The sequence below is a fragment of the Oxyura jamaicensis genome, chromosome 11 (genome assembly GCF_011077185.1).
Source record: "Oxyura jamaicensis isolate SHBP4307 breed ruddy duck chromosome 11, BPBGC_Ojam_1.0, whole genome shotgun sequence".
Lineage (NCBI taxonomy): Eukaryota > Metazoa > Chordata > Aves > Anseriformes > Anatidae > Oxyura > Oxyura jamaicensis.
In genome coordinates, this window is record NC_048903.1 from 13,438,642 (window position 1) to 13,462,983 (window position 24,342).

A 24,342-nucleotide genomic window follows, 5' to 3' on the forward strand; every position below is an offset into this window, starting at 1 on the left:
CTCAACTCCACCTCCAGCAGCACCCACAAAAAAAAAAAAAATAAAAATAGAATCATCACGAATTCCCCGGGGATGCCGCATTTTTTTTTTTTTTTTTTTTTTTTTTTTTTTTTTTTTTACCTCACGCTTTCAATCTGTGTGTGAAGGGGCTGTCAGCAAGCTGCTTCTTTGGTCCTTGAAAGAGTGAGTATTCATTTTATTAGTATTATTTATGTCTTGCTGGCGGAGGGCTGTCTCTCCGTAGATTTCTTTTTGACTTAGTGCCTGTCTGTGTTCTTGCAAGGTGCACTGTGCAAGTGCCTTCCTCCTTAATAGGTACAGTATTAGGATGAACTATAGTGGCTCATTAAGTCAGATCTTTGAAAATTCCTGATAATGAAAATGTCATGGGATGGTAGTTAGCATTTATTTTTTTTCCCCTTGGGAGGAGGAGTGGTGGTGATGGTGGTGTGGCTATTCCCCCCCCCCCCCTTTTTTTTTTCTTCCCTCCTCTGAAGGATCAGGAGGACTTTTGGATCAAAGAGGGTTGTTTCCAAGACCAGAGAACCCATTTCTTCTCCTTGGTTTCTTATTTGGTACAATAAATCTTTGGGCTATTTCACTGTTGAATAGATGCAGGGCTGCATTCATGCATTGAAATAGATTGCAGTTTTCGTGCTGAGAATAAAAATCACCCACTAGCCAGATATGTAAATGAGGGAGGAGGAGGCTGGAAGAACCATAAGGGGGGGAAATCCCCCTGATTTATCACCACCTTCCTCCCCCCAAGCTTTGCAGCCTTCAAATAAATAAATAAGTAGAAACGGTATGATAGCTTCCTTTCCTACTTTCAGAAAGGAAAGTATCTCAGAAATGCTCTTCCTCTTAGAAGCTGAGAGGGGAATGAATATTTAGCTGTAACTAGCCAAGAGTCATCTCTGTCCCACAAGTTGTTTTGCTTCCCTGTCTATGGTTGACGAAACAGATAATGCAGCCAGCTGAAACTTCGGAGAGGAAGAAAGCCCCTTAGCTCCAGTCACTCATTAGCTGCATCACTGCTAAGGCTCCCAGAGAAGAAATGCAGGAGTCTGTCGACCCCTGAAGCCAGCTCTTCCACTGAACACTTCCACTCCTCTTTGGGGAAGGCAGAGGAGTAACACATCCCTAGATTCTGCTTGGCTACAGTATCTGCTGGGTAGCAGCATCCCAGTCAGGAGACTGGATCTGTCAGACAGCATCCCTGCTAGACAGCATCAGACCTGTACACAGTGCTTGGCTGTGGAGCCTGGCAGGCGCTGGATCCAGGGTATAGAACTGCAAAGCTTCAGCACAGAAAACCGATGGTAGTTTCTCTGTGGATATTATAGAAGAGATTAACTCAAATCCTTATTCAGACAGTGCCTACCGCCATGAAGGTGACACCACTTAACGCAGGCAGGAATTCCTTTGTGGTTTGTTGCTGTTCAGTCATGTCTTGAATCTATCTCAATTCAAACAGTTTGCGTTTAGTACCAGACTAAATAGAGTGGAATCTATCCAACCTGGCATGTAACGGCGTTACACAAACCTGCTTGTGTTGCCAACAGGTATCAAACTCCATGCACTCACTTCTCCCTCCCTCTTCGCCTGTTTCAGACAGGCACAAATGCACACGCTCTGTTTCATGCAAATGACTGTCTTTCTTTCCTCTGAATGTAGGAATAAACATTCTTACAATTTTCATAAAGGCTGACGCTTTTAAATAGTGAACTTGATCGCATAAATGGCTAGTCATTTGTCTCTGGGTATTGCAGCCAGATGTTTTTTGGGGGGCTGCTGATTGTGAGAAATCAAATAACGCTAACTGTTTATTGTTTCAAATCTACCACATTAGTGCTTAATAGAAGGGAAACTAACAGCTGCTCACTTCAGTTTCAATTAAAGAATAGAGCTGATAACTACCGAAGCTATAGATAAAGAATCCTCTTAACTTTGCTCATCCTCTTTTGTGAATTCTTGAAGTTTCTCTGCAATAAGGATGAGGAGAAATATGCAATACTTCTGTATGAATGGTATTCCTCGTCTAGATTCAATACCAGACTGTTATGAACAAGAGAAGACTTCATGATAAGCTTCTCAGTAAATATATATAAATAATAAATAGATTTGGAAAACTGAAAAATTACCCCAGCGTGCCCTTCACCTGCCTTAAAAAAAATGATAAAGCAGCTAGAAGAGGTTAGTATTTTGCATACTTGTGTATTTATCAAATTTCACATCTGTAAAATGTGATAACATCAAAAACCGAAAGCTCTCTGTAGTAACACCTGCCAACCAAATTGTATGAATATCTGAGACAGGAAAACCCTAGGAAGGGAACCGATTATAATGTAATATTCTAGTCCAAGGATTTCATTTGTTTGGCCTTATTGTTCTACCTCACTGCACATAAAATGAGCACAGCCTTCTGCTAACTTCCTCTTAGGCTTACTGTTTATTAGCTCTCCCTTCTTGTAAAACTTGCATCCTGGCTGCAGAGAACTTCAGTTTGCATGCCCAGTTGTAAGCTGAGGGCCTTCAACGTCCTCAGAGATTGAAGTATTCATGGAAGTAGGTTCCTAAAATATACAGGTGAGCAATTTGTTAACGGAGCAGGTTGCTAGCCAAGAGAGTAACTTCGGTTGTTTTTTATGAGATTAAAAAAGTAAAAAGTATGTGTGTCTGAACAAACACAGATGGCTTTAATAAGAAGTATCCTTGTATAGGACATCTTTTTCTTTTACACCTTTCATTTTTTTAAAAAAGTCTTAATCTTTGTGAGAGAGAGAATCCTCCTTAGACAAAGTCACTGTGATTTTTCAATATAGTTCATTCATTCCCATCAGCTACTGAGGTCTAAAACAGAGTTGTAAATGGGGAAGTAGTCCCACAATGAGATTTAAATTGATTTTCTTTGTCAATAGTAATCTTTATTTTTTTTCCAATAATACCACACCTTTAAAAATTAATCCATTAATTGATCTTTGGACATTTTATTTATATCACTATGAAAATATGCTTCAGTCTTCTTTGCTATAAAAATATATTTAAATCCTTTCTTCAGTATTTAGAACCATTACAGCTAAGAACAAATAATTGCCTGTAGATATAGATTTATGTCTCTTACCCCTTGAAGTACTCCCTGAATTTTCACTCTATTTCTTATCATGTACTTGCAGATTTTATCTTTTAAAGCACTCATTTTGGAAAACCTAAGTGCCCTAGAGACTTTAGCTGGGTCTTTTTCAGCCACTTACTGAAAATGGGGACCTGGAATCTCCCCCATTTGACCCATGTTAGATATAGATAATGTCACTTCCAAAAGTTGAGAGACTTTTGGGAAAATAAGACAAGGGGAAAATAAGCTGACCTCTAAATTTCTGAATGAGATGTGAACACATACTGTAATCTCTTGATGGTATGCATCTCCAAGTGATGGTTATGAATACTCTGTAACAGAAAGCCACAGCTTATGTTTTGTAGTATAAATTAGTGTTTTTATAGCATACCCAAGAACCATAAGATACTGTATATCTCAGCAGTATTCATTTTGTATTGTTATCCTCTACAATGTCATTAGTCTGACCTTTTGGATATACTATTAATAATGACAATTGTGTGTTTACAGAATACACCTGAGGTATATCTGCATTCCTGAAAATCATATAAGAGTCTTTCAACCATGAGTTTAAAATAACACCAAATTCTTTCAGTGGGAGGGAAATGCTAAAGCATTTCAAGCTTAGAACACTTTAAGCATCATCGCTACCATAAGATCACATCAATAGAATTAAATTAGATGATGGAAACTCAACGTTTTTCTTAGTGTTGTTGCCATAGAAAAGGTGGCTCACTTCATAGCTTTCTGAACATAACTGTTTGAGCAGTAGATAGAAATAGAACAAAATAAAATCCAAGTCAGCCTGAGATTTCAAATTTATATATACATATTTTTTTTCCTCTCAGATAGATCTCTTATTCCTTTTGTTTTGGAATCTGTTCAGTAGGTTTCTCATTTTGTCAACCAAGTAAATAACACCAACACAGTGGCATTTCAACTATATTAATACAATTTTGACTGCAAAAAGCATTGGGGACTAAAGTGCTACATGCAAGCTGAAATGGAAAGATGACTTCTGATCCAGTTCAGTACCAATGGATAGAGTTTAAAGCATCTAACTCCAGGCAGGAAACTGATTCCTACTTTCTAGGCATGAGACTGTAACCTTTATCCATCAGTTGCAATGATAATACTCATAGAATTGATTCTCCAAGGTGTGCAGCATGATATGTCTTGGGAAAATAATTTGAAATTGAGGATGATCAGCACCTTGCTCGGACTTCGAATTAGTAATGTGAACCAATCTTAGATCCAAAGAAGCAAAACCTTCCACAAGAAGCGTCCACTGAACCCTGTGGTGCCTAAGTTATAGACTGCCTCAAAAAGGTATTGCTCGGTGTGTCTTGCTCAGGTCTTTGCAACTAGGTGTGGGAGTTGAAAAATATTATGAAAGCAGTCACTCCTGGCGGTCATTAATTAATTCCCTTAACTTTCTAATATATTCTATTTTCACTTGAAGTAGTTTAATCTTAGGAAGCAATGAATGCTTAGACTATTTTGAGGAACACAGAATAACATTTAAATCCATTTCATTTGCAGTCACTGATTATTGTAATCACAGATATGTATATATTTAATATATATACAATTTCACTAATCATATATATATGCATAAAATCATTCTGTTAAAGCCCAAATGCTAATGCAGATGAACTGTATGCATTCACAGGTAGTGCTGTTCATTATTTTTTTTTAATAATTAAGCAACACTTTATGTGTGAACCCCTTTTATGGATTGAATGCAATCATTGTGATTGTGTTTTAAGAACAAACCATCAGAACTTAATACTAGTGAAATTTTTGTTGGATTCTATATTGCAGTCTATGAGCTTTATTTTTGTGCTTTTCCAAAACTCAGATTAAAAAATAAAAAGCAAACAAAACCCACAAAAACCTCAACTTGGCAAAAGAAAAATATAATCATGTTGCAAGACCCCAATTCTTTACCATCAACTTCAATGATTTGCTTGGAAAACTGCAATCAACTTCAAAAATGCAAAATTAAAAACCTTCACCTCTTACTTCATCTGTTTCAGCAAAAAGATTTGTATAAGTTTACTGCAGCAGTACTGTATATAGTTTGAAAAGTCCAGTTATGATCAAATTTCTCCTTTTTTAGTTTATGCACAAGTTTATGGCTGACAAGTTTATATAGCTTTCACTAAATCACAAGGAGCAGATATGGTTTTATAGTTTTAGATTCATCAGATTACACGTCAGGAAATCTTGTGGGCTTTTCTTTAATTATTGTGTTTTGCTTAATTACATAGAGAATATCTGATATTCTTTAAATAAAACCAGTGAAAATGAGAGCTCTGTTCTTTAAAAAAAAAAAAAAAAACGGGGGGGGGGACTGGAAAGGAAAAGAAGCTCAGAAAGCAAGATATTTATGTTCTCCATTAATATTTAAACATTTTTTCAGCAAGTACAGGATAAGCACATGAAGCTGCTGAAACTCTCATGATAAATGATGCCCTAGTCAGAGTATGGTTAACACCTAATTCTCAGTCACAGGCCAATCTGTTTGCCTTTTTATGAGCACTCATCATGTTGTGCACAACTAGCTTTTTTCCCCTCTCTCCTTTAAAAGTGGTATTGGTCTTCAAATTATGTAATACACCCTCGTAAAAATGAACCTTGGTCTGAGAGATGAGGTTGGCATGAGCTGGAGCTATTCAATCTGTATGTAACACAATTCTGTTTTAGTTGAAGGAAAATTGCTTTAATCTGGGGACTTTAGAGAAAAAAATGACTTTATTCCTCTTACTACATATAGAATGAAAACAATGTACATATGGCTATTTTTGTCCTGTTTAAGTTTCTGGACCACCTTAGCTGTTCAAATAGGTTTGGGCTTTCTTCTCTCTCTGTTTGAGCTAGTATCATGAGCTTCTCAGCACGATGGCGTGAGGTGAACTGATGTTCTGACACAGATCAGTAGGGTGTCTGACTCCCATACACCCGGAAAGAAATCCTTTTTTTTTATTTTTTTCTTTTTGAAGTATAAGAAGCTGAAACGGAAATTCACACACACTTTTTGTTCTATGGTAGACATTAGATAGCTATATTGTCATTTTAGCATCTATTCTTTTGATATCAGCTTTTTTTTTTTTTTTTATAAAAAAATATATATCCACCTAAAGTATTATGGATACTCATTTCTTTGGAGTGGAAATGCAATCAAACAAGTCAATTACTTCAATTGGAAACTCTGTGGAGCACATACTGCCTCTTTGTCCTGTGTCTGCACAATATCTAGCACAGTTGGACTCATGACTGAAATTTCTGAGTGCTATACAATGCAAGTAATAATAAAATGTACCAGAAAAATAGTATGGCAGTGCAAGCAATGCAACTTTTTTTTTTTTTATGCAGTCTGGTTGTATGAAGTAGTGAACGCTTCTCCAGAGACTGACCAGTTTGTATACAAAGTATCAGAGCCTTGGCAGCTATAACTTTGGCCCATACTGATTTTAGTATCAAAGCTTAACAAAAATATCTCCAGTAAGAAGTTCTGTTGATTCTAATAGAAGTTAAGCACTAACTCTTACATTTCTTTTTTTTTTTTTTTTTTTAAATGAAAGTAAATATTTGTCAAAAAGTGTAAGGTTTAGCTAATCACTAACAATTAGACCTTGTAGGTATGATTATCAAATAATATTCTGTTATCAAAGAACAATGGCTAATTTGTTAAATTGTTTGATTAAAGATATATTTCAGTGTGATGCACCCAGCATTCTCTCTATCCCAAAGCATTAGTCAGGTTGTGTGATGTCCTATTTCCTGTAGCAGCCTCTTCTCTAGGACATTGGGACACTTCTCTAGGACACTGGTCACAGTTCTCTCTAATTAAGGGAGAAGAGTAAGGAAACTAAGGAGGAGGAATCTGTATCTTCAAAAAAGCTTTTCTCATTCTTCCCTCTGCCTCTGAAATGTATCGCTAAAACTGAAGTGACCAGCTTTTGCTAACAATAAACATAAAGATGGATGAAGAACCTCTCCATTCAGTATTATAGGTCCATATAGTGAGGAAACAATTGCATTTCTGTACTTGCGTGTGTGTACCTGTATATCTGTATAACCTTGGTGCAAGCATATGGATTCCATCTGCTGTATGTCAGATGTAAGGACTGGTGAGCCCTGTGCTTAAGACGTTCCCTTAGCACTTGATGCAAGTGTAAAAACTTGCCTAATAACCTAAAGAAGTGCTTGGATGTCTTTAACTGTAAAAAGCAGCAATGCATAGCTAAGTTTAGAAAACCTGGTGGCACAGTGAATTCCTCTGTGTGCGTCTGTGTAGGACAGAACATGTAAGACATGGAAAGAGAGAGGTGGAGTCTGTTACCATTGATGCTAAAATAAGTAGTTCTTTAGATAACTGCCTTTGATTCGCGAAGAAACTGTGAGCAAATTGTTACACAAAATATGTAATACAAACTTGGACAGTTGATTTGCACCGATTGGCAGGATTCTTTCCTGCACATCTCTGAGAGCATGAAATACTCTTCAAGTGCACATTACCCCACATGCTAGTGCAGAGTTAGCATAACATTTTCCTTCCTTTGAAATTTCAGGTGCTTTGCCTAGAGGAAAAGCCATGTGGATAATGCTGTTCTGCCTTGCAGTTAACTCCAGATGACATAACAGTCCCTTAAAATCACTGCTAGCCAGTAAAATTCAGAGCAGCTACCAAGTATAATTATGACTTGGGGCCATGCCTAGAACATGTATGGCCCACAACCTGGCTGCTGGCTCACCACTGAGTGGTGGTGAGTGCTGCAGGTGGCCAGGGTGGCTGGGAGCTCCCCTCCTGACAGAGACAGCCTCAGAACAGCACCTCTGGCTGCTGCTGAGCCCCTGAGAGAGGTTTCCGTCCCTAAAATCTGCTAGCATCGGTGGATGGAGCCACATGGCTATATCCTAGGAGTCTGCCAGAGTTTTACTAAGTAGTTTCTCTGTCTGTAGCTGCTCGTTCCCTCCTCTTTTCTAGAAGTTACCCTCTATTCATTTATGTTGATTCAACCTTTTGTGTCTGCTCTCTGAAGAACATAGCCAAGCTTCATATGCTCTTAGGCAGCACAGCCTAAAAACTTTGTCGTTTTCCTGTAGGTTATGAGCTCTTCAGTTGTGCTGATGAAACTGCTTGTGCAGCCATGCTGTAAACTAGATCTGGGCAATGATCTAGCTTATAAATATAAAGGAAAAGACTTACTGAAATGAGGCTTTGTAATTTTTTTTTAAGCCGTGTTGTTCCACTGATCTTGCTTCCGGTGTTGTCTCACAAATGGTACAATGAAGGGGACCGTAAACTGCAGTGAGGAGAGGAACTGAGAATGGAGAAGGGTGATGGAACACATGCAGCTGGCATGTTGGGGGCAGTGGGCTGCAAGAACCTCATAAATTAACATTGCTGTTGGTGGAAGAATAGCGTGAGCAATGGCCTAACCCAGCTCTGTCAAAATAATTTGGTTTAAAAGACACCTTCCTATTAAAAACGTTTAAGTTAACGAGATCACTTTGACAGAACTGGGTTAGGGAGTGGCTGCCCATGCAGTTAGCTGGCAGATGAGAGAGGCAGTGAAGCCTGGCCCGGGCATACCAGGGCATGCAAGTGCCCTGGCTAGTGGGTGCTGCAAACACATCTTACCTATTGCCTGGTAGGGCACGTGGTTGCACTCTCAGTCCCTCTTCAGCTCTCAGCAAGGTGAAGACCTGTTTCTTACTTTAATTTTTTTAATGCATGTAAGTAGTCTTTACACGCATGAGTAATCCACTGGAAAATAATTGTTGTTTACAGCAAAAAGTACTAATTGTTTTACAGGAGAAACATGAGACGGCTGCAATTTAAAATCAAGTTCAGGTACAGCAGAGTGGATATGTGCTGGAAACAGGTTGAGTGTGTAGCAAAGTTAGGGGACAGAGATGGTGTGATTATTTGTTGGTTATGGCATCTTGATCTATTCTGACGGATTTGGGTTTTGCTCTGCTATAATGACAAATTAAAATCTTCATTGCAGTTCTCTTATGAGTAGGAATGATTCCTACAAGTAAGACTGAAATGCTAAGTAGTCTGAAGGCCTTATATTTTTACTGTTGAAAGCTTAAGGCTTTTCTGTGCTGCTAAAAGAGGATCAATGGAGGAAAGATAATTGTGCTTCCCATGGTGGGAAGGCTTTGTGTCATGTTGCTGCAATTGATGGAAAAGGACCCTGTCTGAAACCTGGAGAAATGGGACTGGGAAGCCGAAGTGGTGGTGCAGCCTGTACCTGCAGTACTGAGGGTACCTAAAGAGCGTAAAGAACAGGAAGAGCCGTGTGAAACCAAAACAAAACCACATGCTGTAGCTGGTGTGGGGACCAAAAGGCAGGGAACAGAGAAACAGTCCGAAGAGGGGGCTGAGGTGGGAAGTATTTTGAACAATAACAAGGAATTTGCAGATGTTAACAAAGAAAATGCAAAAAGGTACAAAATACTTATGCCTGTATACAGGCCACGAAGATCCCGAGTTTACAGCCCTATTGACAGGGGAAATGCAATACCTGATTGTGAGGAGCAGAGACTTGTGTAAGTGTAAAGAGAAACTCGCTGTTGCTTAATGAATTCCAAATAAAGGAAGTCACAAGATGTACATTTTTGTTAAGGGCACCTGATTAACCTTGCTATTTTATTCTCCTAATCTATATGAAAATCATTACCCACAGCTCAAATCATTTGGCAGAAATAAGGATCCTTATTTTTGGCAGAAATTAAATTCAATTTATTCTTTTGGACACGAAAGCCCCCGTGGGTCAGACGGAATTTCAAGGCTCCAAAGGAGACATGCAAAATGCAAAGGCTGCCTGCCTGCTGCCACACCGTGCTAGCTGGAACTCTGGGCGATGGGTAAATGAACACCTCTCATCTATTGTTGGAGGCTGCTTGTGTTGTGATGCGGGTTGGCCTGTACTGAATAGGCATCAAGGGTAGGAATTATGGACAGAAAGATCTAAAACACTTCCACTGGAACTCCGTTGACTTTATGTATCATTTACCTCATCATACAGTGACGGTTTGATATCAGGCTTCTGAATGCACATTAAAGGATTCATTTAGTGTCCAAAATTTAAACATTCTGTAAACTCCACAAAAACTTGCTCTAGGCATACATTACCAACTTTTCTCTGGCATCTCTAGTGTAATTTATTCAAATAAAACAGCATTTCAAGTTTGTTTATTTTGGGGGGTTGTTGTTTTGTTAGCTTGTTTTTTGTTTTTAACTTAATAACAGCTGTTTAGCAATTGATAAAAAATACCCTAATGAAATAGTGAGGTTGAAGGGGCTTAGCTCTTGCTTATCACTATGAATGATAAGGTAAATGCAGAAGGATTTTTTTTTTAAAGAAAAAAGAAAACACCTTTGTTGTAGATCTTACGATGACCCCATACATCTCTTATGTGAAGAAGCACTAGAGTGGCTGCAAGATTTCAAACTAAGATCATGGTGTAAGTCAATGCACTAGCATTGTAATGAAGTGGTTTACCTGAAATAGATATTCTGTGGTTTGGAATCTAAAAATAAATTGTTTTTTTAAAAGCTTTTTATGATCTTACTCTGCTTCTTTTTCAGTAAGCAGTTTATATATAAAGCTACATTTTTTAACCTTTGTAATCTTTTTTTAACAAATCTACTGCATTCCAGTGGCTACCTTTTAAAGCTACAAGCTGACTCTATAATAACTGCAATGTAATTATTTCAGATATGCTAGGAAACACAAAGCTTCCCACAACACGTTACACAAAATGAGAACCATCATCAGTTAGAATATCAACTATGACTACTGTCATACCTGATTCTGACTTGTCAAAATGAATTTTCTTGTAATAGTAATAGAATAATATTTTTCTAAAAGTTTATCAGCACATAGAGTAAGCAGAAAACAAACTGCTTAGCTTTATCCCTATTTCTCTATAAATTATGCATGGAGAACCAAATTTACAAATAGTCTTACATGTTTGAAACATAAGACAGTTTTCTGAACCTCTGCTATCTGGCATAGTGTGACACTTCCTTTCATCTATTTGTTATATTCTTTATATTTTAAATAGCACTTTCCCCTCTCAGGGGCACGTGACCAACTCAGGCAGTTTTGCAAACAGCTTTTCTGAATTAGAGTTGTATCTGTAGTTGCATATATCCTGTGCTATACTGGGGAATGACTTAGAGAACGGTGAGGTTTTGTTAATGAAAACAGCCCAGAGCCATTATGCTTTTATCAAAAGCAATGCAATTTTATGAAGCTGGAAAGATGCTCTCTTAAGGGCCATGTGCTGGTACTCTCACAGTCACTTAGCATGATGTAGTTTTGGCTTCTTGGAGTAACTTCACCATCAGTCCATGCTCATCACTCCTTTAGATCCATGTGTAACATGAGAAGGGAGAATATTCCTGCTAGTTTTTCCTGGCTCCAAAAGCTCACTTTGCATGTGGCTGTTTAGTACTGTTACAGTAACTGGTTCCAGGAGCCTTATCATGTGCTCCTACACATCTAATCCAGAGGATTATATCTCATTGTAACTCAGCGCTTGTTGATTTTCCTATTAGACTATGAAAATTGCAGGGACAAGCATTTAATGATGCCTTCAATTGGTTCCCAACTATACGCATGGTGTTCTGCACCCAGGAATGGAGAAGGAAATTTATTTCCAAATTTGGATAAGAGATTTAGGGACAGTCCAAGCTCCATGCATTTCATGAAGTAAATGCCACCATTCACTGACAGAGCAGTCTAATGAGAGTCTGTTTCTCAGAAAGCTCCAACAGTCTACCTTCAGCTGTAGAGATACATACCAAGCTTTACTGTTAAAGGCTGATTGTGTTCCCATGAAGTACATGGATATGTGCAAAAGATGATTAATACTTTTTTACACTGCATTGCCTAGCACCTGTCTACAGGAAAGTTGGCACATGAGAATCTCTTGCAGTTTCACGTTCAATGTGCTTGCATAATGGTACCCTTTACTGGACTATTTAATTGAGTTAGGTCTAATGACATGGTGTGTGCATTATTAATATTTTTGGTGTGTTTTCGATTCGATTGCATTTTAATGTATTGCTGAATAGGGAGCTACCATGAGGACAGTCCAGTCACAGTGAATCTTGATGCATTAGTCGTGGTGGATAGGACCAAAATTTGCTGGGATAAGTGAAGAGTAACAGGCAGGAAGTCTGGGGATGGAAATGAGGAGTGATGTGCTGAAGTGAACTTAATGCTTGCCAAAGATTCAGAGTGGCAGCTTGAAAAACAAATATCCTGTTCTTACTTCAAACAAAAATGTTTCTATGAGCATCATAGTGTTTTATCTCATTTGTTTCATCTCTTTTAGAAAAAGACAGCCTGTGCAGATTAATTAGGAATTGTTTTCAAAAAGCCTTTTGAATATGAAAGAGGTGCTTTACTTTATTATTGCTTGGTCTTGTGAGTGTGTATATATATATATATATATATATATATAAACTATAGTAATTTGAGCTGGAAGAGTAAGAAAATGAGCCATGACCTACTTTGGTTCATTTTAAGGCTTTCAGGGACAAAGGTATAGCATAGTAGTTGGTTTCTGGTGGGCCTCCATTTCTGGGTCAAACATTGCTTTGGATATAAACACTGAACTCCTCAGTGATGGAAAAAGACTCTTCAAATGTGCTTTCAGTTTATTGTCCCAGTTCTGACTTTAATCCTGGGTACTGGTTGAAAATGATGACTATTGCTCTATTTTACAGTGGTCCTATTTCTCCTGTGTTTCAATTCTTCCTCCACTGAAAGAATGAGAAAAACGTGTCTCAATGCACATACACACAAGTCCACTCATGCCACAAGGATCCCATACAAACAACTGTGCAATGCTGTCATTTTAATTTTGGCTGATTCTCTCTTCTGCTCCAGCCAAACGTGCTCCAGGAAATCTGGCCTTTTAACATGTGCTAGACAGTGGTAGCAATAGCCTCCCTTTAATTCCTGAGACCAAAGGTGTTTTCAGAGGTGACTTGGCAGACCCTTCCCATTGAGCAATTTGAGTATTTGCTCTGTGTCCTTTTCTCTTCTCTAGTGTTTAGAGAAGGTGGAAATATTGAAGACCTCTCTTCCTTCTCTCACATTTTTCCCCAAAATTCATTGCAAAAGCACATTGTATTCTTTGATTTCTTTTCTTTCCATCTCAGTTGGCAATGAGGCCTAAATGATGTTTCTAAGCTACACAGTTACTTCCGTAATGGGTATTCACCTCATTCTTGATGCATTGTCAAAGCACTGCGCTATTAGCTTACCATTCTTCCATGGTACTTGAGATATTGAGTTTTAGTTTGATAACAGCTCTTCTCCCCTTTTAACAAGACAAGTTTCTCACAGTTTCAGATTTTCATGCAATACATTTCACAGTTGCTTTGGCAATTACTGAAGTTTAAAAAAAAATGACTTTTTACATTGTTTGCTTTTAAAATAACAGCTAACATTTATTGGCATTATTCACATCTTCAAATGTGTTCCTCCATGAGTGTGTCTGAATCCAAAAAACAAAAAACACAACCTAGCCCCCAGTAAACAGCCCCTACAAGATTTCCGAGTTCAGCAACACTAGAAACTCATTTTAAAAGGAAAAAACAGCCTCAGGTTTGATGTAAGTTTGTGAGAAGGCAGTTCTGCCTTCCTAGTGTACAGTCATTTCTCTTGAGATTGCTTGGATATGAATCAGTCAATGAAAATGTATCAGGAATCTTTTTACAAAACTCCAGCCTCATTAGAGTAGTTGTAATGTAGCCCTTCTCCCTAAGCTGTGCTGCATTTATCTTGCTAAGTGATCTATGGCTGCGTTTCAGGTTTTGCCAATCACCGTGGCATTAGCTAGCCCTGCTATGTTAACTTGCTTGTCCATTTCAGGGAACGTTTATGCTAAGGTGAGACCTGATGTGGCCTTCTAATACACAGAAGGGTGGTTGGAGAAAGACAGACAAAAATGCTCCCAAGCGTCTACTGAGGAAAATGTCTTTGGAATCAAATCTGACTGTGTTTTTTTCTGAAAGTGAGAGAGAGACACTGAGAGTCCTATAGGGCAGACGTGCATAAATGAGCTTACCTGGGCTTTGGTGGTGTTCCATTCTGGGAATCATGGATTTCACAGTGGACTTACCAGCCTTGTTCCTCTTCTGGGTGGTGAAGGTTTTGCTGAGCTCTGTGCTGTTGCAGCTTGATGATTACTGATATGAGAACACACTACTGGAGCTCTTTACACTTAGCAGAAGCAAATCTTTTTCTCTGGTGGGGGAAAAGAAGATAAGTCTATAAGGAAGTGCCAGGCGTTTATGACCACATAAAAAGTACAGGCTAGTATAATGGGCCAGAACGTCTTCAGGCTCGAAGACAAACAACAAGTAAAACGTGTTCCTGAGTGTGTGAACACTCATCTGGGTCTTCCCTCACTATTGCAGGCAATGAAGGAATTTGCAGAACTGCTTAAGTTTATTTGTTTAAAGCTATTTAATATACACTAGTATTGCATACAACAAATTGAAAACCTAACGTGGCTTGTTTATGATGTAAAAGTAAATGAGATCTTTCAGAACACGTTCCTAAGCTCTTTAGTCACTGATATGACCTTTTTTTTTCTTCCCCCACCAGGAATCTTTAATGACTGGAAAACTCAATGGATCATGTTTTTATAATCTAAGCTATTTTTACATTGACTCTGCTGTAAACACATGGAGGAGCTGTAAGTAAATGTTCTGTACTGCATGATGAATTGGATTGCTACAGTCTGGAGGAAAACAAAATAATAATTTCATTTCTGTGGTGATTTGCGTAGCTTGTGGTACAATGCCAGAAAGACTAACGGAAATGCTTATGGATACATGGACTCCATTAATAATATTATGGATTACTGTACTTCCTTCCATTTTTATGGCTCCAATGAATCAATCTCAAGTACTACCAAGTGGATCCAGTACAGGACTAAAAAGGCTAACTGAAGAACAAAGGGTTTTGAACCGCTCCAAGAGAGGCTGGGTTTGGAATCAAATGTTTGTATTAGAAGAATTTTCTGGACCTGAACCAATACTAGTTGGCCGGGTAAGGCAACATTCCTTTTTTTTTTTTTTTTTTTTTCTCTGAATATGTAAATGTATAACTTGTGAAGGTCTTAAGTCATTTGAACTCTGCTAAGAAATTCAAATGTGAGGTGCTCTGTCATTCTGAAATTCTTCCCTATTATACATAAATTTGTGCTTTAAATAAACCTCAGTTTAAGGATATGTTTTTTTGGTTAGTTATTACTATTTGCTATAAAATTAGACATATTTCATTTTTATGACAAAAATGCATGAGCGTGTACACATCCTTTCTTTTATATAACTAGTCATCACTGCATCTCTATCAGGTGCAGACTCTTCACTAAAGCAGCTTTTAGTTACTTTGAATTAGTTACTTTGAATTAGTTACTTTGAATTCAAAATATGTTCATATTTGTTCATTCAAAAAGGTTGTTACTCTTATAGGTCATTTTCTGTCTCCAGTCTGATTACACAGAATGTAGTTATGCTTTGAGGATTTTGTAAAAACAATAATAGAAAAAAGAATCACAAAGCAAAGTGTGGTATATATGGCAAAGTACAAGGTGCTACTTTATAGGGATATTCTGATATACATGCATATGAAATAACGTTATTGTGACAGATTTTTTAGTTTAGTTTCAAAGTTAGGAATATGAAAAGAACAGAAGGAAAATTACCATGTTTCTCCTTGTGTTCTAGTTTGACTGTTGCCTTAAACCTCTGATTCTTGCCGTGCATTAGCTTATTCTTAGCTCTGTGTGTTACCCCCCATCAGTGAATCAGACTTGCACTTTCTCTAAAAAGAGATCATGTGCCATCTGCATTCAAAAAGAATGAATTATCTTAGAATTACTCTTAGGAAAGAATTATCCAATCCTAAATACATGTCTGGCCTACAGTGGAAAAGTATAAATACCGTGTATGTTTATCTTTAAATTTCAGTTCCTTTTTTTTCTTCTCTTTTTTTTTTTTAAAAAAAAAAAAGTTTTAAAAAGTTGTATGAGTTTATTTAAAAACAAAACAAAACAAAACAACAACAACAAAAAAAAACAGGCAAATTGATGTATTTCTTGGCCACTAAAATTGTATACCAAACGGATGGATGGAAACCAAACTGATGGATGTCAATTAACCTTGTGATAATTTTGGAAATTCTCTGGGTAAATGACCAGCATATAGGATCATGTAGAGAGTATCACCTATTATCTAAGAAATTATAGGTCAAACATATTTCTAAATTCTCCCTACTGTGTTCACTTTGTAGCCTAAACCTATGGTTAGACAGCTCAATAAACTTTAGATATAGTAGCTTTCAAGAGCTATGTTAATTTACATTTAAATCAGATGTTGTCAATCTGTTCTAATTTGTTTTTCTTTGGTCAGAAAAATCTCAGTTTCAGAGGGACAGGGATATGCTTATTTCAGATGTTAAAATATTTTCTTAAACTGTTTTCTTCAGCCTGTTCTTTTCAGAGTGTGTTATTACCTATTTACATAAGATTTTAAAATAATTTTCTGTTGCTTTTAAGTAGTTGGGGAGATTTCTTAGTTTGTGCTTTGTAATAGTTTGATTTTGAGAGCGCATCTGAGTCTTGCGATTTCTACAATATGCAATATATATATATATTTTTAATGTATATAATATCCTGAATTTTTCAAGATATTAGTGAATGGAAGCGGGTGGGTTAAACAAAGCCAAACCAATAAAGACATTATCCCATCTTCTGCTGGCATTTAGAATAGAATTAGCTACTCTAAAATGCTGTGACAATCTATTTGTTGAGACTGCTATATAATTAAAACACCACATGATATAGATGGAAAAGAGCAAAAAGTGAAATTTGCTCCCACAGGGAGAAATCCATGGTTTATTCCTGAAAGTGGCTTAAAATATTCTTGTAATTCTTGTCTGTGTTTATCACTCTCTTTAAATATATATATATATAAAATCATCCATATTTCTGATTTTTTTTTTCCTTAAGGTTTGAGCACTACAGGCACTTTCAAACTCTGCAGTAGTCGGTGGCCACACAGTATTGCACATCTTGCCGAAATGCTCTTAGTCCTTTCTGACTTTAAAGTAGCAACTCCCTCAGTCATAGTGCATGGCAATCCTTCTTCCCAAAACTTCAAGGTGTACAGAATGTCAAGAGCAAAGTGCTCTCCTTTTCCATGAAGCTGGGCTATGGTTTGTCCTCTGTCACCCTCATGGTTTCTTATCCATTGCAATTGAAAAATAACCTTCTTTTCAGAACTCAGTAGATTTACACTTACCTAGTTCCTCCTCATCTCTTTTCTACTTACATTCTTCCTCCAACTTGTCCATTTTGTCCCCTGCCAAAGGATTTTGCACAGCTGGGGTATCTCCATTCTGTGCCCTTCGTTAGCAAGTATTTTTTTGCTATATGACCTACCTTTATTTATTTGCTTATTTATTTCACCAGACATTGAATGCAGCCCACTCCATAAAATATTAAGCCTCTCTAAAATAATTGACTATAGCATACTATGGAGAGAATGCTACTCGATAAACTGTATTTTCTGTGCATGGGTGTGGTTCTGTGCCATTTTAGAGATAACGCTGCCTGTAAGTTCCTTTTACATATTTGAAGAACTAGTTTAATCTCTAAACAAATATATTCATTGACAGTTCAGTGCTTCAAAGGGAACATTCTTGAAGCAAATCTAATTATGTAGATTTTGGTTGCGCATTTTGTCTCCTTATACACTATTACAGAGTATAGATGGTACTTTTCATAGTCCTATGTAATTTGTATGAACAGGTAATTAGAAAATAGGAAAATATGTTTCTGCACTAAGAGAAATAGTATGCACACAAGCAGAATTTAATGGCTGTTTTCAAGTACAACTTTACAGCAGTTTCTCAACCCTAAAGAACTGCTAAGGATAATATTGATACTTAAATAATGTTTTTCAAGTCAGTGGGTGGAAAGGCAGTGACTAGAAGCATGCAATTCTAATGGAATGGAAACATACATCAGCAAAATAAAATTGAAAATTGATATTAATTAAATACAAACACAACACAAATCAATTTCTAAATAGAAGCCTAAATATGGAGTCTGTGCATTCATTCTCTTAGTTAAAAAGTTCTCATATTAAAGTTTCTGAAATACTGAGAAAGTTTAGTAAGACTGAATTTACAGAGAGAGGTAATATCTTTTATAAGGCTGCTAGATTTTTCCAGGAGAAAGAGCTAGGCATAAAGACACTTCTTCAGAATTTTAAGTGTTGCAGTATAACTGCACAGTCTTCAAAGGCACATGCTCATTGCTGTTCTGCATGAATATATATTAATAAATGTGTTCTCATTGTATTTGCTGTAATAAATGAAGTAATCAGGGATGAGACAAATAGGAGGTTTAATGTGAATTCTTTCATAAAGCATGGTAGTTTTCTGCGGTGACAAATGAAGGACGGGAGAATCTCTTTTGCTTTTATTCTTGAACTCCTTACAAGTTTTAACAAGATGCACTTTTTATGTCACTTTTCACCATTAGGTTGAGTAGGACGAAGTTCAAACTTAAAATAAGCAGCTCTACTGCAGTTCACACATCTGTTTAAAAAAAAAAAAAAAGTATATGAATACTTATATCCTGAGTGATTTCAGAATATAGGAAGTTTCTTGTTTCCCTTTTCTGTCTGTACATTGCATTGTAGTTTGGCACATAGTATCCTACATTCCATATTATCTGTACACTAAGAACTCAGTATGTGCATTTTGAGAAACCTACAAAGTAACCTTTTTCCTGTCGATGTGACATACTCGGAATGAGTTTGATTTTGTTTGCAGCAATACAATGTAGAAAGGTAGATTTACAAATATCCTTTTGTACTTCTCTTTCTTCCTTTGCTTCATCCTCAGAAAGAGGTACATGCTTTCTAAAGCTATTCGATCTACTTTAGAAGACTCCATACACTGCATATTGCTGTCAGCAGTTTGCAGACCTCCCAGTGGCTGACAACCTCATTCAACTGTAGAGTGATATGTCTTGTGACACTGCATGCTGTCCCTGTGGACTTGATTAGTTAGATAGAACTTTTACTTGATATACACTGCTGCATTTTCTCAGTCTCCTCTGCATGCATTTACAGCACCATGGCAGATGTGCTATGAAATCTGTGGTGTAGCAAATGCCACTGTTCTTTCGCTGGAGACAGCCACTGAATTCTCAATGAAATAGGTAATATAGTTAAGAAACATTAAGAAACTAGGTTTTGAGTATGCCATTTTAGCTCCTGTTTTTTGGTACATATGATTTTGTTTTTTGATTGCTGCTTTTTTTGTTTGTTTGTTTCCTTTCTGTGTGTTTTAAATGGGATAGGACATGATTCCATAGACATTTTGAAGCAAAAACCTTGAATAGTTAATGAATTAATGGCTGTCATTCATAAGTGTAATGCAAAGAGAGAACATAAAAGAGGACAAAGGTGACAAAAGTCCTTGTCTTATATTCTCTGACTTAACACTAAATGAACTAGCAATTTAGTCCAGCCACAGAAGAATGCATCAGTCAGATCGGTGATGTTTCCGTGGTATCACTGCTCCTGGAGTACTCCACAGTTTCTCCCAGACCTTCCCCAGGCTTTTTAAAGTTACCCATTTCCAGTCTCAAGGTAATATTTTTGCATATTTTGCATGCCATCTGTGATGCGATTCATAAAATAACCAGAGAAGACCTGCAGCTCTGTCACACACACAGTCCCTAAGTCGCATCTGTGGCTTGTGGTCAGCAGCAGGGCTGTGCTAGCTCTTGGGAAGTTGCTCTGAAATCCCTGTCAGGGATGGAAACAAACCCCACCGAGTTAGTGAGACTCCGAATGTGTCCAGGTCAGCTCTTTCCTGTGATGGAGTCTCATGTAGTTTTTAATCTGTGACCAGGGAGCTCATCTTCCTTCCTTCTGACTTGTAGGTCTGTTCACTCCATTAAATGGAGATTTCTGTATGGTTTGTAGAATCAGGGAGCTAGGCAACTCTTGCTATTCAGAGCAATGAAGATTTTTCCCTTGATATATGGTGCTTAGGTTCAGGCCTTTAGAGGAGAAATAATTTTCCTGTAGGAGGAGCAGTAGAGAGGCATGATGTTTTTACAGTTCCGTGCTTCAGGCTGTGCTACTGTAAAAAACAAACCTGGAAATGCAGAGAGCACTTATAAATAGCTTCAAGCTGTATGTTCTACATTATACATGTTTTATGCAATCTTTGATTTCATTGCCAACATACATTATATCTCTTAACAAGGAAATGGTAGAATCTTACTTTTAAAAATTTTTAAATAGTTCTGTTGAAGTCCAAGGGATACGTATATGCAAAGCAAACAAGGTTTTAATTAAACAATTCTTTCCATATGTTTTGCTTTTTTATTCTTGCAGTGAGCTTGTCTGCCTGAAAATACTGTAGTGCCCAGTGATACAAAACAGAAATGTATATACCTAAGTACCTAAGGATCTCATTACTTTAGGCATGAATCACGTGCTGTTTCCCTGAATGGAAGAAATCATGGTGAAATATAGGTATAGTAAAGCCCTAGCATAGGTTTCATAGGGTATTATATGGTCCTATGTTAATGCAGTGTTAATGCAAAGTTTTCACACTCAGATCCTCCACTTTTCCTTCTGTTCTAATATATGCTTGTATATTTGCTAGCTATGGTTTAAATATATGCCATAAAGTATTCAATATCTGAAATGTTGCAAAGTCAACACTGCTTTCTGAGCCCTAGATTTTTGTTGTTTTGCAACCATAATTATACACTAATTTGCCTACTTACAGTTAATAAAATCCCAGAAGCTGAAATGTATCATTTATTTTTCCACTGTATTCTTTATGGAAAACACTAATTCCCTGTGCCTCTTTTGTGCTTCTGAAGGAGATGGGATGGCTGTATACTTCATAGAACACTCCTGTTTACATGGGCTAAATCAGCTTTGTCAGCAGGAGTATAAGTAGCTCTGAGAAAAGCTCTTCTTAATTAAATATTGCTGCAAAGCCAATAAATATAGTATACAACATTCTATGTAAGCCTGATGAAAGTAGTGTTTTCGAAACAAATATTCCTGAGTCTGCACAAATTCCATTAGTTTCTTTTTAACTAGGGACAGGCTCCAAGAAATATCTTCTTAAAATGTAATAAATTTAAACAAGGATGAGCAGTGTGAATCTCAAATCTCATTTAAGTATGTTTCTGGGAGTATCACCAACTAAGGTTGAACACTTTTGTGCTTCTCCATCTCCAATCTTAGGGCAAGATGTAAACACAATTTGAGTTACAACTTAGAACACTTGCTTGTCAGATAATACAGCTGGACTGGTAATAACTTCAGAGATATTTCATCAGATGCCTCCTATATTTCTACTTCATGCTATTAGAGCAGTAGCGTAAGAAAGTGGCAAATACCACTATGAGCCACTAATGTGGAAAACGCTTTAAGGAATGTCTAACAACACCAGCTTGCTTATGAGTCCTGCAGAATAAAGGGTCAATCTGCAAAACACCAGGCACCTTCTGAGCCATCTGTATTTTCTTTTTTTTCTTTACTAAAGTGGGAACGCCTCTGTGATGTGATTTGCATCTTGAATTTTAGACATCTAAGACAATAAGTATATAATAACTTCAAGTTTTTTCTTAAAAAAAAAAAATAAAGAGGATTTATAGATAGTGTATATAGTGGATGTAATTACAATGTCTGCTTAGGCATTTGGATCTCTTAATGTTACTTTAACATTATTAACACTTAGGTCTCCTTCTCATATTTTTCTAATGCTGCAAAAATTTCTAATGTTCCAGAGAAAGCAGGTAACATTGAAAATTGTTTTTTCTTGTGAAGAATTAGAACCTCGTGTACTTTTGCTCAATATATTGATCTAAACGTTTTATCTTTCTCTCAATGAATTGAAATGTTTTCCAAGTATACATGCAAAATGCTGATGTGACAATATAAAAAAATAAGCAGAGCCTTCCACATGATATTCTGCAGATGTCCTATGATTGTTTGGGCTTTCCAACATTGTTTTTTAAAATGGTTTTCAATTTCTACCTGTAGGGCCCACCTCTGGTGCTGTCAGGATGCTTCAGTTCCAGTTGTCAATTTAACTACCAATTAGTGCCAATTGTGATGTTTTTTTGCTACAAGTTTGTTCTTTCTGAACTTGACAAACATAGTTCCTGTATGCACTGAAAAGCTATCAGATAATAGAGACTTCCCCAAAGTGACAGGACATGTTGCCTTTTGACCAGTAAAGTGAAGGGATGTATTTATTATTATCAGGTCCCGATATGTTGCTCCTCAATATGTCAATGCTTCTTGTAACGAAAACCTTAAAAGTAATTTTGCATTGAAGTGAGAAATGCTTTGGGACTAACTCCTTTAGTGTCTGTAGGCTTCCAGACAGATCTCGGGAGCTGCAGTGGGTACACCTCATGAGCACATGAGAAAGGTTCATCTTTTAGCTGGTGGACATGTATACGTATTTACGTATTTTGTATGTAATAAATATACATTCTCAGTAATCACTAGAAAAAATAGTTATATGTTGCAGTACTAGGAAGGAGTTTGCATAAGTTTTATTCATTGAAAATTCTGTCTTAAAAGTTTTTGATTGCTGTAGTAAAGGGAGAGAAGAGAAAGGAGGGAATATCACGTGTGCAGACAACCAAGGACTTCCCAACTGAGGGGCTTTTGTTTGTCTGTGGTGGATTTTTTGGACAAAGCCAGGGATGCTGATGCTGTGCAGCTTAATCTGGATGTGAAGTACTAAGCTTCATTACAGGAAATAAATAAATAAATAAATAAATAAAATTAAAATTGCTGCAATACATATTTTAGGCTTATAAAGTACATATTTTAGGCTTATAAAATACATATTTTAGGCATATTTTTAAGTTAACTATTGTTTAAAAGCAATGCGTGGCATGTGGCATTGAAAATAAATGTAGACCATTTTCCTAAAGAAATTCAAGCAAATATGTATGTATCTGAATAGCCTCTTGGCGATCCCCGAGGAGCACCTGTAGCGATATAGAATAGTGTAAAACTTTCCCTTCTCCTGAGGACTCTCTATTAGTGTAAAGATTCCACTTCCATAATTTCTTTCAAAGCCTTTATTTTACAGCAGTCATGCCAGCAGCTAAGGAAAAGTAAGCGTAGCTCTCCCTGGAGACTCTGCCTCTCCTGAATTAACCGGAGGAATCATTAGGAGCAACATAAGAAATCCCTTTTCTTGTTTCAGGGTCTGAGCTCAATAACTGTTACGCACCCAGCCCCTGGTGAATAGAAGCAAAGCCGAGGGTTTGTGTTTCAACTTGATGTGCTGTGCATTGCCCTGAGATCGCCTCAATGAGAGGGAATGTAGTGAAATAAAAGCCTAGCTCAGAGACAATCACTGGAGGCAAGGAGCCTGGTTTTAGGTAGAACCAGCAAAAGAGATGTCTTAGCAGTTCAGAGTGCCCTACTCATCTGCCGGTTTAAATCCAGAAACCACCTTATCTAATTTTCTTCTCCCTTATTGAGAGAATGACTTACATAGAATAGGGGTATTGTTACCAAGTGAGGAAAGTTAAATTTAAGTGTGTGCAGAACTGGTGGTGGGCATCCAGACGTGAAGAGCACAGCAGATTAGGGAAGCTTTCTGGGGAGGGAGTGAAGGGAATTGAACCAAACCATAGCTCTTTTGTCACGTTGTTTTCTAAGGTCATCAAGCTACAAGCATCGTTAACAGACATGAGATGTTATACTCAGACCTAAGAAATCAGAAAACTGAATGAAAACTCATTTTTTTAATAATTTGAGATGATCTACAACATGATTATGCAATATTATCCTGTATGTTAAAGCATGATGCAAAAGGCCTAGAATTTAATGCCACTCAACTCAAATAACTTAATGAAAATCGACCATATTTTTACAGAATAAATTTTCTAAATATAATTACCAACGTATTTGCTATTCACTTTTTACTTATTTCTTTTAAAGCATTAAAGAAATGCTTTCTTTTAAAGCAGTTTTGTAGTCAACCTGTTCTCTAATTAATATGCAGTCTAAAACACTTAAAGTAGACCACTGGCAATTCCTATTGTTGTCATGCAGACAAGAAAATATGATGTCCAGAGGCAAAATGTTTGTGCTA

The 24,342-nt window shown here is 37.1% G+C and overlaps 1 protein-coding gene across 2 annotated transcripts in view; it reads left to right on the top strand.

The window, feature by feature from the left end:
- CDH8 (cadherin 8) overlaps positions 1 to 24,342 on the top strand; it is a 146,201-nt gene that overhangs the window by 372 nt on the left and 121,487 nt on the right. For both annotated transcript variants that reach the window (XR_004753759.1, XM_035336570.1), the window contains exons 2-4: positions 112 to 183; positions 14,767 to 14,857; positions 14,951 to 15,213. Coding sequence is in view for 1 of the 2 variants with exons in the window: in XM_035336570.1 (XP_035192461.1) it covers positions 14,776 to 14,857; positions 14,951 to 15,213 (345 nt within the window). In the remaining variant the exon portion in view is untranslated. The remainder of the gene's footprint in view (positions 1 to 111; positions 184 to 14,766; positions 14,858 to 14,950; positions 15,214 to 24,342) is intronic.